The sequence below is a fragment of the Lutra lutra genome, chromosome 16 (genome assembly GCF_902655055.1).
Source record: "Lutra lutra chromosome 16, mLutLut1.2, whole genome shotgun sequence".
NCBI classification, from domain to species: Eukaryota; Metazoa; Chordata; class Mammalia; order Carnivora; family Mustelidae; genus Lutra; species Lutra lutra.
The window spans coordinates 33,996,582-34,015,347 of NC_062293.1; the positions used below are offsets into that span (position 1 = coordinate 33,996,582).

The 18,766-nt window shown below is 36.1% G+C and overlaps 1 protein-coding gene across 2 annotated transcripts in view; it reads left to right on the forward strand.

Moving 5' to 3' along the window:
• CLTC (clathrin heavy chain) overlaps positions 1-18,766 on the forward strand; it is a 66,999-nt gene that overhangs the window by 17,087 nt on the left and 31,146 nt on the right. For both annotated transcript variants that reach the window (XM_047706831.1, XM_047706832.1), the window contains exons 2-8: positions 5,113-5,320; positions 8,490-8,758; positions 9,216-9,377; positions 11,909-12,022; positions 12,439-12,612; positions 15,970-16,167; positions 17,129-17,329. In XM_047706831.1, coding sequence (XP_047562787.1) covers positions 5,113-5,320; positions 8,490-8,758; positions 9,216-9,377; positions 11,909-12,022; positions 12,439-12,612; positions 15,970-16,167; positions 17,129-17,329 — 1,326 coding nt within the window. The remainder of the gene's footprint in view (positions 1-5,112; positions 5,321-8,489; positions 8,759-9,215; positions 9,378-11,908; positions 12,023-12,438; positions 12,613-15,969; positions 16,168-17,128; positions 17,330-18,766) is intronic.

Consider the following 18,766-nt stretch of genomic DNA (forward strand, 5'->3'; position numbering starts at 1 on the left):
AAAAAAAAAAAAAAAGAAAGAAAGAAAGAAAAGAAAAAAAGGGACACTTCACAGTGTCTGAGTAAGTTAAGCACCCAGAGACCACTAATCTATTATCAGTAGTCAGAAGATATTCACACCCAGGGTTTCAAGCAACCTGGAGGACAGCTGAACTAAGCAGATAGTAAAATACAAATACAAAAAAAGCTAATTTTGAGCTGGCCTAAGTACTGATGTGTTGTGTGTTCTAATATAATGACCTTTTACTATGTCTCAGACATTGTTCTAAGTGCTCCACATTAAATCCTCATAATTTTGGGATCTCAGATATTTAAGAAGACAAACAGATTACACAGATAACTGATTCCCCTGTGATCATTTATGTGACAAAACTGGGACTAAACCAGACATTTTTTTCTTATGAAGAATCCACAGAACTAATTTTGGATGGCACTTTTACTTTATAATCAAAGTTATATATTTTTATAATATTGTCTACTTGAATGATGAACCTTCTGTGTTCTGTAGATAATGGGGAATCTGAAATACTAAGTCACACAACAAAAACTAAGAATGTAGTGTTTCCCCATGCCCCCCCCCAGGCATGTTAATCCAGATTGGTGTGAGAAGGAAAAAGAAACATTTTTGTTTTTGTTTTTCTTAAGATTTTAGTTATTTGAGAGAGAGAGTGTGAGAGCACAAGTTGGGGGTAAGGGGAGAGGGAGAAGCAGACTCCCCACTGAGCAGGGACCCTGGGCCTCGATCCCAAAACCCTGAGAACATGACCCAAGCCGAAGGTAGATACTTAACCAGCTGAGCCATCCAGGTGCTCCATTTTTATATCATTTCTAACATGTAACTCCAGGACTCTCCAGAGTTTTGGGTTGGCTGGTTAACAGTAAATTTATTTACTTAAACTTTCTGGTAGCTAAGCCAGGCTTAAGTGTCAGTTCCTACAATAGAGCCACCTACAGACCAGGGCCCAAAATGTAGTGTGGAAATCAAATGAATTGCGACATTCGAGTTGGTTTTCTTTCAAAAGGGAGCAATTGATAATTTGTATGGTTTTGAGTGTGTGCTATTAGTGGGTGGTTTTGTTTTGTTTTGTTTTGTTTTAAGGGAGGATGGAAATCTATACTTTCAAATATGTAGGCTGTCTCTAAGATGGAAAAGCATCTCTAATTGCTGGGGATAGAGAGGTATTACTGGAACCATAGGAGTGACTTTTCGTAGTATACCCTTATATACTGTTTGAATACTTTGCCATGTGTATGTAATAATTATTCAAAAAAATAAGTAACCCCTTTTCTTGGACCCAAGTTTGTTGATTCCATATTTATGCTTTTTAATTTATAATCAGAAAGTAGAATTTTTTTGAAGTTAAAAAAGTTTTTACTAGAAATTTTCAAGCATATAGCAAGACAGAATATCCCCCAGCTTCAGTAGTAGCAACATCTTGTCAATTGAGGCTATAAAAAATGTAACCAGAATTTGAATATTATTGTTATCCTCTGAAAATAGCTGCAAGTTTGGAGACTCTTACACGGCCTCCGAGTTTATTAGTAGTTTGTTGCACAACTTCTGTGGTAGATATTCAAACAGTACGAAAGGGTATACTATGAAAAGTCACCCACTTATGTTTCTGGTAATACGTCTCCTGTACCATCAGACCTTTATAATTAAGAAGTTTTTATGGTTAGTTTGTGCTGTTTTGAAAATAAAACCTTTTTAAAAACATTTTTAGAAGTTTTTACCTGTACAGATATTAGTAGACATAATTACCTAGTATATCCCTTTTAAGGATGTACCTAAGCCAAAATCGCTATTAATGATGGTGTCTTGTCCTATTACTATGTGTTTTGGGATGTTTCCCTTTTGTGAATATGTTGTAGGAAAATATGGGAAGAATTGATGAGTGTTCTGAGCACTTTCACTGAAAAGTGTCACTAGTGGAGAAAAAAATCTCACCGACCTTATTTGAAGAAATGGAATAAAATACAGCTTTGTATTTGATAGAGACAAAGGAATACATCACTGGAAGTTCTGCCACTTATCCTAACAACTGGGAGAAGCTTTTCAGGAGGGAGCAATTTCCTGTGTAGTAGTATAAATGGACATTAAGTATGCTTTTTAAAAAATATTTAAATATGTGAAATTGGTGAGAGCTTGACACTTGCCTCTTCTTTAATTTTGTTTTTTTAAATACAGCATGTATGTCTGTTTCACATGAAGTATTTTGAATAGCAGTAGTACATTCATGGTAGGGAAGATCAAAAATACATATGCATAGCTTTCTTGGTAGAATGTGTAAATGAAGAATGAGAAAAGGACATAAGATTATGTAGATTGCAAGGAGTGCAAGAACCCCACCCATTTGTAACCAAATCTGCTCTTTTTGCAAAAAAGCTGTAGCTCAAAAGTAGCCTCTCTTGAGGCTGAAGGTCAGTGCTAACTGTTGACAACAGCTTTTTTTGACTGCATTTATTTGGAGACCTAGTTGGGAATAAGAAACAAAAGTTTCTTGGTTTTTCTTTTTTTCTTCCTCTACCGTCTTTCCTAATAGTTTTCTTTTCTTATAGTTGTCTTGCACCTGCCCCTGAGGAATAATTTGGGATTCAGTTAGTTACTAATTGACTAACACTATTAATTTTTCTCTTTCTCAGCATTATAGGACTTAAGCTGTGACAGTTGAACCTCAAAATTGTCTTATGACTGTTTGGTGTAGTGACTTAGAAATATAGAATTCTTATTTTACAGAATAGTTAAGAAGATGATGTGTTGCTTTTACACATAAAGTTCTAGGTGATCTGGGAACCATTTGAATTTTTTCTCCACAATTATTAGAAGGGTAACTGGATTAAATTCACAAGAGTTTGAGGACCATCCACTCAGAAAAATATACCTCTGAAACTAGATGGACAGCTTGGCCTCTGGAAGCCCATCCACAGTCCCTTTATATGTGATTGGAGACCTCTTTTTTTTTTTTTTTTTTTTAAGATTTTATTTATTTATTTGACAGACAGAGATCACAAGTAGGCAGAGAGGCAGGCAGAGAGAAAGGAAGGGAAGCAGGCTCCCTGCTGAGCAGAGAGCCCGATGCGGAGCTCCATCCCAGGACCCTGGGATCATCATGACCTGAGCCGAAGGCAGAGGCTTAACCCACTGAGCCACCCACGTGCCCCGGAGACCTCTTTTATTTATCTTCCTTCATTAGTTCTGGATCTAAAGGTTACTGTAAAGTTAAAGTCAGGAAGAAATGAAAATTAATAATTTATAAAGTTTTATTTTAACCAAATTTATTATAAATTACTTATCTCACAGCTTCTATACTTGCATTGTGTTACAGTGTATACTTGAGTTTGTAAAGCCAGTTAATCTATTTTATTACCATGTTTGTATTAATAGTTAAACAGTTACTTGACTCCTTGCCCTGATATTCAGTAACTAAGTTACGGTAACTACACATTATAATTAGTTGTGCTTGTAGTCATTGAGGTATAAGAGGAAAGTGAAAGTAAAGTGCAGTGTCTTAATCTTATGTTGTATTTTATTCAGATCCTGGCCTGGTTATAATTAAGCAGAATTAGCAGAATTTGACAGAAGAATTTAGATAAAATACAATTAACTTGGCTGACCCAGTCCATGAGAAAGTAATGACAGTGGTGGTCTCTGAGGAGAAGGAAGGAAATTGGAATCTGGGTGACTTGGGCAGAAGGAAGATGTGTTCCTGCCCCCCCCCCCCGCCCCACCATGCTTTTTCATTTTGTATTTTGTTCTGTGTGAACTTGGTATCCATTGGAGAAAATTTTAAAAAAAAGAAATTAATCTGGCCAAGGCTAATAAAAATCTGCTGGTAACTTTTTAGTGGGACTTAATCTGCTTAATCTGTCATACTACATTTAGTCAACCAGAATATTAATGACCCACTCTGATAGAGCCCTCCTTCTACAAGTGTCTTTCGATCTTACACACTTAGGTTTTCAGGGACCTACTGTCTTTGGATCCTCTATATTTACTTAGCAAATATGATAATATCTTTTGAATATACAAAGCAAATCTGATTCCATTATTTTCCTTGTTAAAACCCTTAAGTACCTTCCTTTGCCTGTGGAAGACAGGATTCTTCTTGGGATACATTTAGCTGATCAGTCTGGCCCTTGCTTGTCTTTAAAACCTTATTAATTCTTTGTTCTGCAAACCTTTCATAGTCTGTATCCAGTGTTAACAGAAGTACTTCTGTTTTCCTTAGCAGATTTACGCTTTCACATCTCTGGGCCCTAGTATTTAGAAGGAAGCTTCTGTTGCACCTTCTCCTGTCGACTTCCCTTAAAAACATTCCCTTTAGTGGCGGGCCTTCCCTGACAGGTCCCTCTTACATATCTTTGTTTTGGTATTTTTTGCAAAGAATTGCTAATTGTGTACTTGTCTGTGTGCTTTTGTTAGTCTGAGTTCCTTTAGATAAGAACTCTGAAATTTTAACTCTTTTTATGGTGAACTTAATTTTCATTCCTAAAGTCCAGTGCATGTGAAATATTAAAGTGGGTTAGGGAGGACAGATTCTTTTTTTAAAGATTTTATTTATTTATTTGAGAGAGAGACAGTGAGAGAGAGCATGAGCAAGGAGAAGGTCAAAGGGAGAAGCAGACTCCCCATGGAGCTGGGAGCCCGATGCGGGACTGGATCCTGGGACTCCAGGATCATGACCTGAGCTGAAGGCAGTCGTCCAACCAACTGAGCCACCCAGGCGTCCCGGGAGGACAGATTCTTAAACCAAGAAACATTGGTGATCTCAGATCCCCTCCTTTACCCTTTTAAGTACTTGTTGTTCTGCCTCTTAGTTTTAACCCTGGAGTTACACATCTCTAGTTAAAACTATAAGTTTTAAAACTTAAAACTGTAACTCTAGTTAAAACTATAAACTATATAACAAAATAATTGAATGCCATATTTGTTGAAAGAATAGAAGGTCCATCATTTGGCTATCAGTTGCCTCATTTGTAATGGAGTTGTCACTGTTGACCTTAAGGCATTAATGGTTAAATGAGGATTTGTAATGATGATGATGTATGAATGTCAAGTCTTTCTGATTCATCTTGTAACATGATTTATTATGTTTTTGTTTTTTTTCCCCAGCTCCAGAACCTGGGTATAAATCCAGCAAACATTGGCTTCAGTACCCTAACTATGGAGTCAGACAAATTCATCTGCATTAGAGAGAAAGTAGGAGAGCAGGCCCAGGTGGTAATCATTGACATGAATGACCCAAGTAATCCAATTCGAAGGCCAATTTCTGCAGACAGCGCCATCATGAATCCAGCTAGCAAAGTAATTGCATTGAAAGGTATAAAAGATTGTGGGGATATTTTTTTTTTCCTATGTATAATTTATTCAGATACAGTAATTAGGATTTACCTTTTTTAGTGTGTTGATTAAATTTAGTTAAATCTGCAAAGTTAAAGATATTACTAAATTTGATTTTAACTACTTTCATGGAGTGGCATATGTTTCTGTGAAATGTCTTACTTTCTCCTCAGCATAGACTATTCGGTAAAATTTTAAGTTTTAGGTTGAAAGAATTTAAATTTTATACCTCCAGTGTGACAAGGCTGTGCTAAAAATACAACTCCATATACAGAAGACAAGACATTAGTGATTCATATTCTGGAATAAAATAAACTTTAATATTAGTACTTAAACATTGCAGAATTTTGTTAGGAAGATAAACTTATCATTTATGCTGTGCCTTTTTTATTCTTCAAGTGTGCATTTCATTTAGAATGTCAAGTTCTAAAAATGTCTTGAATTGGGTGAGTGGCTGGCTCCATGGGTAGAACATAATGACTTTTTTTTTAAAGGATTTTATTTATTTATTTGACAGAGATCACAAGTAGGCAGAGAGAGAGGAGGAAGCAGGCTCCCCGCTGAGCAGAGAGCATGATGTGGGGCTCTATCCCAGGACCCTGGGATCATGACCTGAGCCAAAGGCAGAGGCTTTTAACCCACTGAGCCTCCCAGGAGCCTGACTCTTGATCTAGGGTCATGAGTTCAAGCCCCACCATGTTGGGTGTGGAGCCTACTTAAAAAAAAAAAAAAAAAAAAAAAAAAAAAAGTCTTCAATTTACAGATTGTTAGAAGTATGTGTATATGGATGTTAAATCTTTGGAATCAAGGGTGTTAGAGTTTATTCAGATTAACTTTTTGGTTCTCACAGTAGGGAACCATACAATTCATCCACCTGAGCAGTTTAAAGAAATTCATACTGTCTGGAAGCCTGTATTATTTTTTTCCCTTTGAACTATAGAGTGAGAATATAATTGACCGTTTATTTTTATTTTTTAAAGATTATTTATTTATTTATTTGACAGGCAGAGATTACAAGTAGGCAGAGAGGCAGGCAGAGAGAGAGAGAGAGGAGGAAGCAGGCTCCCTGCTGAGCAGAGAGCCTGATGTGGGGCTCGATCTCAGGACCCTGGGATCATGACCTGAGCCGAAGGCAGAGGCTTTAACCCACTGAGCCACCCAGGTGCCCCTATAATTGACCGTTTAAAACAGAAGTTTGTGAGAGGACTAGGTGACAAGCTTGCTGACTCTGAAAAAGACATTTAATTGTTTTATTTTGCTTTGTTTTTCTTCTTGCTAGTAGGAAGAGTTCAGGTTTCTAGGAATTTCTTGATACATTTGTGGGTGAGTTGTTAATGGTGCTGAGGTTTTTAAATAGGTTTTTCTTCACATAATTTAAACCTTGTATTTAGTAGTGAAACTGGTTGGAGATTAAATGCAGGGTTAGAGGCAAGCATAGTCAAATAACTACATCATCATCACATATCCAAGATAGGAGTTGTTGATCTTATCTTAAGGAAAGGTGGTCCAGCTTTCACCTAGGACCACATGTTTTATGGCAGCAAGCTTCTTGCTTGTGTTAAATGATACATATGTTATACTTTAAGGTATTAAGCTCCCTTCAGCCTCCTCAAAGAATTTAGATTCAACTGCTTAGCAACTCTCACTCTTCTCTATTAAAAGGCCATCATTTTAATTTTCTCACATTTCTTTTCTATTTTTAATGTTATTGTTAACTTATTACATTTCTTAATGCTTTCTTATGTGTGCAGATGGTGAGTTATCTTAAATTAGATTGTATTAGTTATTGTCCTGTTATATAAGAAGAATAAATTGAAAGGATTTTCAGAGCACTGTAATAATAGCATTATAGATTTGTGTCTATATGTCTATATTATGAAATTAAGCTGTTATCTTGCCCACCTGCCCAATCACCCTACACATGTACTCCAATCCCTTTTGTGTAAAAATAAATAAGTGAAAGTCTGTTAACTAGAGGCTGGGTAAGGCAGCAAAGGAAAAAGTAAGTCATTCCCAAATACTGCTTCCCTCTGAAGCCATTTTTAAACCCTTCACTTCTTTTTATAAACAGGACTATAACTTTTAACAATTGTTCAAGTCTGGTTGTGGTTTACATATTGTGTGGGATGGGAATAGCATTCTTTGTTTTATAGAAGAAGTTTTACACGTGGTAAGAAGGATCATGGTACAAAACTGTATGTTTTGTGTCCCATTCTGCCAACCCCAACTCCTCCGCCCCACCCCCAACTATCATTTAGTTTTTGTTTTTCAAGAGCCAGATTCTCTATGGCTCAGGAATGGAGTTTTGTTTAGTCTCTAAGGACTAATCTGGATTAGCTAACCTAGAGATTGCTGTGGGCTTTGACCTCTGTTAATTTAGACCAAATCACTTTTCATTCTGATGGATTTCAAATTATAAGTACAAGCCTTTGCATATGACTCCGTGAACTCTTAACACTCAAGGCAAATTTCATCCTTCTTTTACTGTTTGCTGTCTTAATTGGATGAAGCTTGAACTTTGTATTTCCAGCATATTAACAGCATCTGAAACTGTCCTTTGTCTCCTTTGTCTCCTTTTTTTTCCAGCACCTCTACCTTTCCTTGATGAGATGTAGCATGTACTTCTCTTACGTGCTTAGTATAAGGCAGAGTTGTAGATCCTTCTCCAAATAGGCAGTTTCCACTAGACCTGGTTGGATAGGGATGATTGCCTTTTAAAAAGTAGACATTTTCCCCTGTGTTTGTATCAGATTTGCTTTGTTCTGTGTACCTACAACTAACTTAGTTTATGCATAAACATTCTTAATTATCAGCATGAAGGCTACAACCTTGTTTTCCATCACTGTTAAGTCTTCAGACTCATTTTCGGTTGGGATTTAGAATTCTGTAGAAGTCATACTATTTATTTAAAATGTCCTTAGTAGAGGTAATGTAGTTTTTGCTTCAGCTATGGATATAGATTGTTGGCTTAGTCTCTGCTATCTCTTCAAAGGTTGCTGCTCTATCAGTGTGACTTCTGTAGTTGGTTATTAGTCTCCTGATAGATCCATTTTGTTTTAAAGTTACAGCTTGTTAGAGATAGTCTAGCTAGATAATTTATCCTGAAGTTTGCTTACCTAATGACTCATAATTCATAATTTTGTTTTTAGCTGGGAAAACTCTTCAGATATTTAACATTGAAATGAAAAGTAAAATGAAGGCCCATACCATGACTGATGATGTCACCTTCTGGAAATGGATCTCTTTGAATACGGTTGCTCTTGTTACGGATAATGCAGTTTATCATTGGAGTATGGAAGGAGAGTCTCAGCCAGTGAAAATGTTTGATCGCCATTCTAGCCTTGCAGGGTGTCAGATTATCAATTATCGTACAGATGCAAAGCAAAAGTGGTTACTTCTGACTGGCATATCTGCACAGGTAACATTTTTCTAGATGTTTAATAAAAGGTAAAGAGAATTAATGTGAGCAGACTGAAGTTTATTTTAAAATTATGTCTTCTATGTTTAGTCCTGGTGTATCAGACTTACTTTGAAAGCATTTTTTTTTCTTTTTTGAGAAATAAAGGTTGCTAGCTTAATGGCTTTATACTAATGTACATTTTCGGAGTACTCTTACCAAGTGATTTTTTTTTTTCAAGACAGTGTAAAGAGATGCTTGTTTTTGAGGCACATTTTAAATATTCATGTTAAGCTTTATTAAGAAAATGTTGGAACCAAATTTTAAATTAAGAGGTATCAAATCTACATGGAGAGACTAAATTTACAAAGAATTATAAATCCTGCCAAAAGTGATATAAAGCATTTTAATGGTTGATGAATCTGAGAGTTATAGATTCACTGGGTCCCCAAACTTTGTTCTTTTTGATCCTTTGTAGCAAAATCGTGTGGTGGGAGCTATGCAGTTGTATTCTGTAGATAGGAAAGTGTCTCAGCCCATTGAAGGACATGCGGCTAGCTTTGCGCAGTTTAAAATGGAAGGAAATGCAGAAGAATCAACGTTATTTTGTTTCGCAGTACGGGGTCAAGCTGGAGGGAAGGTGAGTTTTGGCTTCGCAAATTATTATTTAGTGAGAACTTATCTTTGTCTTTCTACTAATTTAATTAGTCCTCTAATTTCAAAAGTCTTCTCTCTCCATTGTTAATTTGTTTTTAATATAAAGATTTGTGGTGACTTTAAATTCTGCTTCTAGTGATACTTATCTAAATAATGTTTTCTTGTGATACTTGTCTAAAATGAATAATGTTCTTTAACAACTTTTTTATATCCGCTGTTTATTTATTTTTTTTAAATTTTTTTTTAAAGATTTTATTTATTTATTTGAGAGGGAGACAGTGAGAGAGAGCATGAGCGAGGAGAAGGTCAGAGAGAGAAGCAGGCTCCCTGTGGAGCTGGGAGCCCGATGCGGGACTCGATCCTGGGACTCCAGGATCATGACCTGAGCTGAAGGCAGTCGTCCAACCAACTGAGCCACCCAGGCGTCCCTATATCAGCTGTTTATAGTGACACTTTTTTTGCTTATCTTTAGCAAAGGCCTTAATTTGATGTTTCTCAATAATATGTATAAGAATTAGGGTTGCTACGATGTATGTTTGTTTGCCTTATATCTAGAGAGTCTGACTTAGTAAGTGGAGTCCATCCTCTGTATTTTAAATGCCCTAGGTAGATGTGGACCACAATTTGAGTAATATCATCTTAAGTCAGCTTCTCAACCCTGGCTATACATTGGAATCACCTGGACAAATTGAAGTACTTTATATCTTGAGGTTCTTAGTTATAATAGAAACAAGGCCTGGTTGACTAGAATATAAAAAGTTTAGTGAAAAGATAACAGATAGTTTACAATTTGCTAGGAAGGTTAAGGACCAAGCTTTGGAAAAAAATGAGGAGGAATAAGAGAGAATGGGTAGCAGCCATGTTCCTAGCCAAAAGCCCTAACACAGAAGTCTGAGGATTCTCCTGCTACTGTGCCTGCACTTGGATGCCACAGTTGGTACTGCTGGCCCTGGCAACTCAGTTTAGCTGCCGTTGTAACTGCCAGAGTAGAATCTCTTAAGTCTTCCGTAAGTAGTTAAAAAAGTTAAGATAGAGGTGGCTTGAAATCCATATCTTCTTAGCAGAGAGGGAATAGATGCATGGAAAGTTAAAATTCTACATAGAATTTCAGAATAAGAATCCCTGAACTGAGGAATGATCCAGTCAGCCTCTTAATATGGTGAGATAGCCGTATCACCCTGAACACACCCATTTTCCTCTGATCTTGGAAGCTAAGCAAGATCGGGCCTGGTTAGTACTGGGATAGGAGAAAACATTGGTATTTTGGTCTGAATTGATTGAATTTCACGAAGAGACACTTAAGTTTTAGAAGTCAGATACTATCCGTAAGACATAAAGCTGAGATATATTTTGAAAAGTCCTACTGGGAAAAAACTTTAATGTCATTTTTCTAGTATCTGAAAACCTGTATAGGTTCTTGAGTGCTATATCTTTTGTACTCTGACATGGCTTTTGGAAGATAGCTGTGTTCTCTGCTATAGTTTGCCATGGCTTTTGAAAGAAAACCATTCTTTTCAGTATGGATACTTATCCTAATGAAGGATGAGACCCTACAGTTTTCATATGGTATATATCTTAAAAACTGTACTGTTTTTTATTTGAGTCCATTCCTGACATGACTAAGCTAAATATATAATGCTCTTTCATTGAGGGTTTTTTTGTTTTGTTTTGTTTTTTTAAACTTTTCTTGCCTGGCTGATATGCAGCATCAGATATTTTAAACCAAAATGTTCTCATCCATGAGGTATATGTGATTAGAGAACCAACTTAGGTATATACTTTCCATCTGTGTTAGAGTAGATGTATAGGTAGAGAAAAATTTAACAACTTAAGTTAGAATTCTATTTGGAAAGAGTAAATTATAATTGAAAACGATGAGAAAGTACCTTCCTGGGTCATATATTACCATTCTGTACCCTTAATTTATGGTAGATTGAGGTGTGATCCCTCTAGCTTTTTCAGTTAGCTTTTTAAAAGTGTTTATCTTAAAAGAATACATATCTTTATCTTAAAAGAATACAAAGGCGGTACAGAGAGAGCCCTGTGTTTTTTACCTAGTTTTTGGTTACATCTTGCATAGCTACAGTACATTTGAAAAACCAGAAATTGACATTGGTACAATTGTATCCTTCTATGTCATTTAACAGGAGTAGATTCGTGATATATACTATTCTATCACCACAGATTCCTCTGCTTCGCCAGTGTTTCAAACTCCTGACTACTAATTTACTCTCCATTTGTGTAATACTATGATTTCAAGAATGCTCCATAAATAGAACTGCATAACATGTGCCACTTTGAGATTGGCATTTTTTTTCACTTGGCGTAATGTCCACAAGAATTTTTTAAATTATTGTTACTGAGGAGTATTCCATGATATAATTGTACCATAGTTTAATATTCACCTATTTTAGAACATTTGGGGTTGTGTTTTCACTGTGGGGGTACAAATAAAGTTGCTGTGATCAACTGGTGAATGAGAGATCTGTATCAATTTTATTTTCTTTTGAACAGTTACATATCATTGAAGTTGGCACACCACCTACAGGAAACCAGCCCTTTCCAAAGAAGGCAGTGGATGTTTTCTTCCCTCCAGAAGCACAAAATGACTTTCCTGTTGCAATGCAGGTATTTTAAGCAAAACAATTGGACTTTTAAATCTCTCCTCCTAACAAAATTAATCCCCAAACTGCTACTCACAAGTCAGTGTAATTTAGTAGTGCTTAGAAAAATACCCTTTATTCAATAGTAAAGTTTATTAGTGCTACTTTGTAAAGAAGTGTTCTTAATTTTCATGTAATGAATAAACTGGGTTATCCTAAGTTCAAAATTATATTTTCTCTTTTATACATTTTACTTATACTCTTTGTTAACTGTAAGAGCTTGGGGGTAGTAAATGGCAATAGAAATGAGGAAACCATATATATTTCTCATATAAGCCTCTTGTCAAAGTTCTAGAATTTAGCGTCTCTAAAATGGAATTGAATTAATTTTTCTCTCTGTAGATTCATGATTTTACTGAATTGTTGATTTTCTTTATACAGATTAGTGAAAAGCATGATGTAGTGTTTTTAATTACTAAGTATGGCTATATCCACCTCTATGATCTTGAGACTGGTACCTGTATCTACATGAATAGAATCAGTGGAGAAACGATCTTTGTTACTGCACCTCATGAAGCTACAGCTGGAATAATTGGAGTCAACAGAAAGGGACAAGTAAGGAAATGTTGAAACCAATTAAGCAGTGAAATAAAACTACCATGAACTTTGCTTTTTCTTCCCAAAAAGCAAATGGTTTGGATGTCAGAAATAATATACACATAAAAATATAGAAGCACATGGTAAAAAGTCTCTCTTTGATCCTGATTCAAAGAGAAACTATTTGACACATAGCCACTTAGGATTGTGTTTATCTGTCTTTATTGTCAAAAGAAATGATTCTTGGGTGCCTGGGTGGCTTAGTCTATTGGTTGTCTGGCTCATGATTTCAGCTCAGGTCCATCTCACGGATTGCGTGATCTGGGGATCAAGTAGGGCTCTGTACTCAGCAGGGAGTCTGCTTGAAGAGTCTTTTCCTCTGCCCCTTCCCCCAATCAAATAAATAAGTCTTAAAAAAAAAAAAAGAAAAGAAAAGAAAAAAGAAATGACTTCATGCAAAAAAAAACTATTAGGGTCACATTTGGTAGGTGGTTTTGCTTTTTTTTAATAGGGGTTTTTTTCTTCTGTGATTGCTAAGATGGTTAATCAACTACTGGGGAAAGAATTCTTTCTACATCTCTTTTCCTGTTATTAAATATTTAATGTTGGAAAGTGCTGTGTTACAATAGCTATTGCGGGGTACCTAGAAAGTTATCCAATTAGATAGGGGAAGTATTACCTATTCTGAAATTGTCAGAAGTAATTCGTTTTCTGTTTTCTTAGTATTTCAGCATGATCAAAAATACTCCACCAGGAGGTATATCTTATTTTCTAAAAAATGGTTTAAAATTTCAAGCAGTACTGTTACTGGTCTTGCCTTTTTCTAGCTTTTCAAATTAGTAGTTTTCCCAGATAGTAAGCAAAGGAAGTAGATAGGTTCCCCTCCACCTTTGTTCTGTTAATTTCTGGAAAATGGTTTGTATGTAAAGAGGCAGATCCTATAGAGAAAGGGAGTCTTTCCCTATCTGTCCATTCCCTGTCTGATCTCCACACCTGATTAGATGCTTATGCTTTATACTGCCAGAATTTAGGTAGCTCTCCTCTTCTACATCTATCACAATGAATTACAATTGCTTGTTTAACTGCTTCAGTCACTATTCTTCGTTAGAAAGGGGCTTTTTAAAAAAATTGTATTTCTATACCAGTCAATGTCTTGGCACTAAAACAACTTTAAAAATTCAGTAGCTTTCATGTATTCAGTTGAATGGGCCTCTCTTGGAAAAATCAGGAATGAATTGGCCTTTTGGTGAACTAGGTTAGTGATAATTTAATTATGAAGTTGTTAAGCTAAAGACCTCCTTATTTCTGTTACCATGCTGATATTTTTAAGGTAATAAAGTATGTGGGAAAATTTTACAATATATATTTGCCATTTGTAACTCTGATTCTGAGAACTTACTGATGATTCTCCTTCCCAACAAATTTTCTGTGCCAGTTGCTTTGAGTAGGGAGATGGGTGTTTATAGGGACCTTAGGCCTCAAGTCATTTCCTCTGGTCTTTGATCAAAGTCAATTGCTGCTGGGCATATGCCCTGAAAGAATGAGTTTGTGGTTTCTATTGCTTTAAAAATCAAAAGCTTAAAAAAAAAAAACTGTCACGAGAACATTTTTGCCAGTATCTAGCTTAAATTCTGAACTTGACTTTAGAGGTAGAGGAACCTTCTCTGTCCCCTGTAGATATTAAGTACTGGTTGCTAGAAAATCTGCCAGAACAGTCTAAAATAGGATAAAGATGAATCTGTGGATTTGGTGTTTGGGAAAGACGAAGGCATAGCAATCATTAGGAAGCTTCAGACTGTAACTGGAACTTCATCTTCCTTATTTTTCCTGGGAACTAAGCATTAAATTAAGGGTTAGGGTCTGGAATGCAAATGACTATGAAGAACAAGTAATTACTCCTTCCTTTAATGTCTTAATTTGTAGTAGAATGACAGAGGCAGATATAGGATAGCCGAAGTCCTAGAGCTGGGGAGGGGTCCTTCTGACCTTTAGAAGTAAAAGCATTTGGAAGTTAAAATTTCTTTTTCTTAAAAGGAAAAATAGAACAGACAGGGTACACTGTTACCTGTCTCTTTTGATTATTGAATTCTCAGATTGTGTTTTGATTCTTATTAGTACTGGCACAGAAATTTCCCATTTTCATTTACTTAACAAACATGAAGCGTTTCTTTGAGGCAAAACAGTCTGGTGCTAATAATACAACTGAGGAAAGGTAGGTGCCTGTCCTTCTGCGGCGTAGTGACTGAGAAACAGATGAGAAATTTTAGTATGAGAAGTGCTGTTGGGATATGTTTTTAAGCTGAGGTGTATAACCAGTTCTGGTGTAGGGGAGTGGAATGGGTATGTAAGTAGTGAAGAGAAGGCTCCCTTTCTCATGTCAGTTGAGAGTAATTTAGAATTTAGGCAAGTAGGGCAGAATTCTGTGACAGTGATTTTTTTTTTTTTTCTCTTTAAGGAGAATTAAGGGTAAGTAACTGTTCCCCAAGTGCTCTTTGCTGATGCTACATTTATAAAGCACCTACTGCATGTGTTGCAGTATATTAGGTGCATGAAGATTCAGTGATTCCCTCCCCTCATTGAGTATATAATCTGGTCTCTAGGAGTGTAGATGGAATTAAAATTACTGAAAATCCTTGTTAAAAAAAAAAATCCTAGAGTTAAAAGGAATATACCTTAAGCTTCTTCCAGGTGAGCCCTAGATTTCATTGAGATTGCAGAGCTTTTTCATAATCCTGTAGATTGTCCAGACTCTCTCCCAAGAATCGATAAACCACATGGAGAGCTGCCTTTTGTAGCTCAACTAAATGGGAGCCTAAATTTTGACATTAACCGTATTAAGAATGAATGGATGATTGCAAAGCAGTTAGTTTAGACAGTGTGAAGATAGTATGAAGTAGGTGGTTATTTATATTATAAATATTATATTTATATTATAAATATGGCCATGTTTTAAGAATCCCCAAATGGCTTACCAGCCCTTAGTCTTCTTTCTCTTGGGTTTTTTTGTTTTTGTTTTTTTGTTTTGAGAGAGGGAGCATGTGTGCATGCATGTGCATGAGCAGGAGGAAGGGGCTGAGGAGGAGAGAGAGAGAGACTCTCAAAGCAGGTTACGTGCTTCAGCATGGAGTCCAACACGGGGCTCGATCCCATGACCTTGAGATCATGACCTGAGTCCGAAATCAAGATTCAGACGCTTAACTGACTGAGCCACCCAGGTCCCCTTAAGTTTTTTTTTAATTTATTTATGGCAACAAGAAAGCAATTGTCACAATTGCATTATCTTTATGACTCAATAGTAAACCGCTCTAAACAAATTTTGTGTCATTGATATCCGAATGAATACATTGCAGCTATTCATCAGTCTTTAAATTGCAGGTTCTGTCAGTATGTGTGGAAGAAGAAAACATAATTCCTTATATCACCAATGTCCTACAAAATCCTGATTTGGCTCTGAGAATGGCTGTACGTAACAACTTAGCTGGTGCTGAAGAACTCTTTGCCCGGAAATTTAATGCTCTTTTTGCCCAGGGAAATTACTCAGAGGCAGCAAAGGTAGCTGCCAATGCACCAAAGGTAAATAGTTACGGAAATGAAATTGCCATGATGGGATTCATATTAATATGTTCTATTTCTAATAATGTTAGAAGTGGAACCAGCTCTCTCACAGAGAAACTAACCCTTTTTAGGTTGCATTTTCCTGTAGTATAAGTTACTTGTCAGTGCCTCTAGACTTGGTTAGCTCTTTAAAACTCAGTGTCAGATTATGTAGATCTAGCAAGCTATGATTTACATAGATGTAATAATGTTCAGTTAGTTATAACACTTTTTACCCTCATCAGCGATAGCTACTGATTTTTATTTTTTTTTTTTTTTTTTTTTTTTTTTTTTTTTTAAAGATTTTATTCATTTCATTTGACAGACAGAGATCACAAGTAGGCAGAGAGGCAGGCAGAGAGAGAGAGAGGAGGAAGCAGGCTCCCTGCTGAGCAGAGAGCCCGATGCGGGGCTCGATCCCAGGACCCTGGGATCATGACCTGAGCCGAAAGCAGAGGCCTCAACCCACTGAGCCACCCAGGCACCCCCTGATTTTTATTTTTAAACTTCAAAATTAAATAGATCCTGTTTAGTTTATGGTAAGAAGATTGTCTGAAATTTAGCTGAATTTATTCTCATCACCTTACTGTTATGTTGGACTGAATTAACACTCTATACCCCAATCAGTATTACGAAGTTTGCACTTAATGTGAATCTGCAACAACAGCCAGCTGTAAATGCTTTACGATTAAGCTGTTCTCTTACACATTGGCATTGTAATTGGATTGGTATATTTCTGATTCTGAATAATCTTACAACCTTGAACCAGTTGTGTGACAGATATTGACTGAATCTTTGCTATTTAGTGTATGGAACATTTGAAATTTGTTATTGGTAGATGAAGTCATGCTTTTAAGGTTGACGCAAGAGATCCTTGGAGTTATTAGTGTAATGTTGGATCACCTTTAAAAGGAGTCTTGCACATTTCTCTTTCTTAAAGGGAATCCTTCGTACCCCAGACACTATCCGTCGGTTCCAGAGTGTCCCAGCCCAGCCAGGTCAAACTTCTCCTCTACTTCAGTACTTTGGAATTCTTTTGGACCAGGGTCAGCTAAACAAATACGAATCCTTAGAACTGTGTAGGCCTGTACTTCAGCAAGGACGGAAACAGCTTTTGGAGAAATGGTTAAAAGAAGATAAGGTACATTAACTTATGTTAACATACTTTTGCCTTGATCGTATTTAAATACCATGGTAGCAAGTTAGAAACATCGAGGCTGCACCAAAATGCCCATTAATTACTTCTTATAGGAACAGAACAAGGACAGACATTGTATGAGATGCATTAACTTACTACCTTTTTGAAAATGTATTTAATTTTTATGTTGCATTGAGATAGAGTATCTTTGTTCAGTTTTTTAAATGGAATCCAGGATTCTTGCTTGGTGCTTAAGAGTACTAACCTGGAAGCAAATTGCTATCCTTTTGCTTTTGGAAAATTTTGGTATGAGATGCTTACTTCAGTATACATATACATATATGCATATGGTCAACATATGTAAGACTCTTTTGGACATAAGTTATATATTCTTTTATCTCACATCCCATACTTGATATATACAGTAGTTTCAACCTTACAAATACATCTTTTAGAAATTCCCAAGTATTATCAAAATTGTTGTATTTGCTACTAGTAACAAGTATTTGGATGTGCAAGGGAAACATGAAATGTTGAACGATTGTTGACATGTTACAAAACTTCAGGGCTGTCTAATTAGCAGTGGTAGGGATTCCCAATTACATGGAAAAATATTTAACTAGTTTCTTGAAATTTATTTAAATTTGACTCTTTAGATCGATGTGGTGACTTTAAAATTTGTTCTTAACCAGCTTTCTTTTCTGTAGGGTTTCCCTGTATTTTTTGTATTTGCCCAGCAATTTCTTTTTACACAAAGCAGTTAATAGCACTGTGTTTCTTGAGCACATTATGGAAAATGTTGCTTACTTGTAAGGCAGCTAACAAGTTTAAACAGTTGCTTGGTGGCATTATTCCTTTCATTCCACCATAAAAAGCCTTTTTCAACAAAGTGGTAGTATTGAATTACCCTGTCTTATGCCACTGTCAGGAACTGAGGTGGTTCTGTTTAAAATACTCTGGTAGTGAATAACTTTTAATATCATTATACCTTTCAGTTTGTATTAAATATAAATATTAAAAATAATATTTTTACATTACTAATTCTAAGTCCTTGTTTCTTGACCCAGCTTCTAGCAGTCTTATGGGATACTGGAGAATAGTGCTTCAGAGTTGGGATGCTTGGACAGGAGTCACTGCTGAAGAATAGTTATTAGCCATACTAGCGAGTATTTGAGGTCCGTCCTAATTGTTTAAGTTAAGGGAGGATGGGAACAGCCGAAGTAACTGAGTTGACCTATATAGCTATGTGAAAGCTTTTTAGGTATCATTACCTTTTTTGTGAAAATGATCGTACGGGATTTATTTATGGTAAAAGGGATACTGATCAACTCTGTACTAGTTAGCATGTTCAGTTAAGAGGTATAGACTCCGGCAGAACTTTTTACCTCTCGGTGATAAATGCTGTTCTCTGACATAACCATTAAAAGTAGAAAATCAACT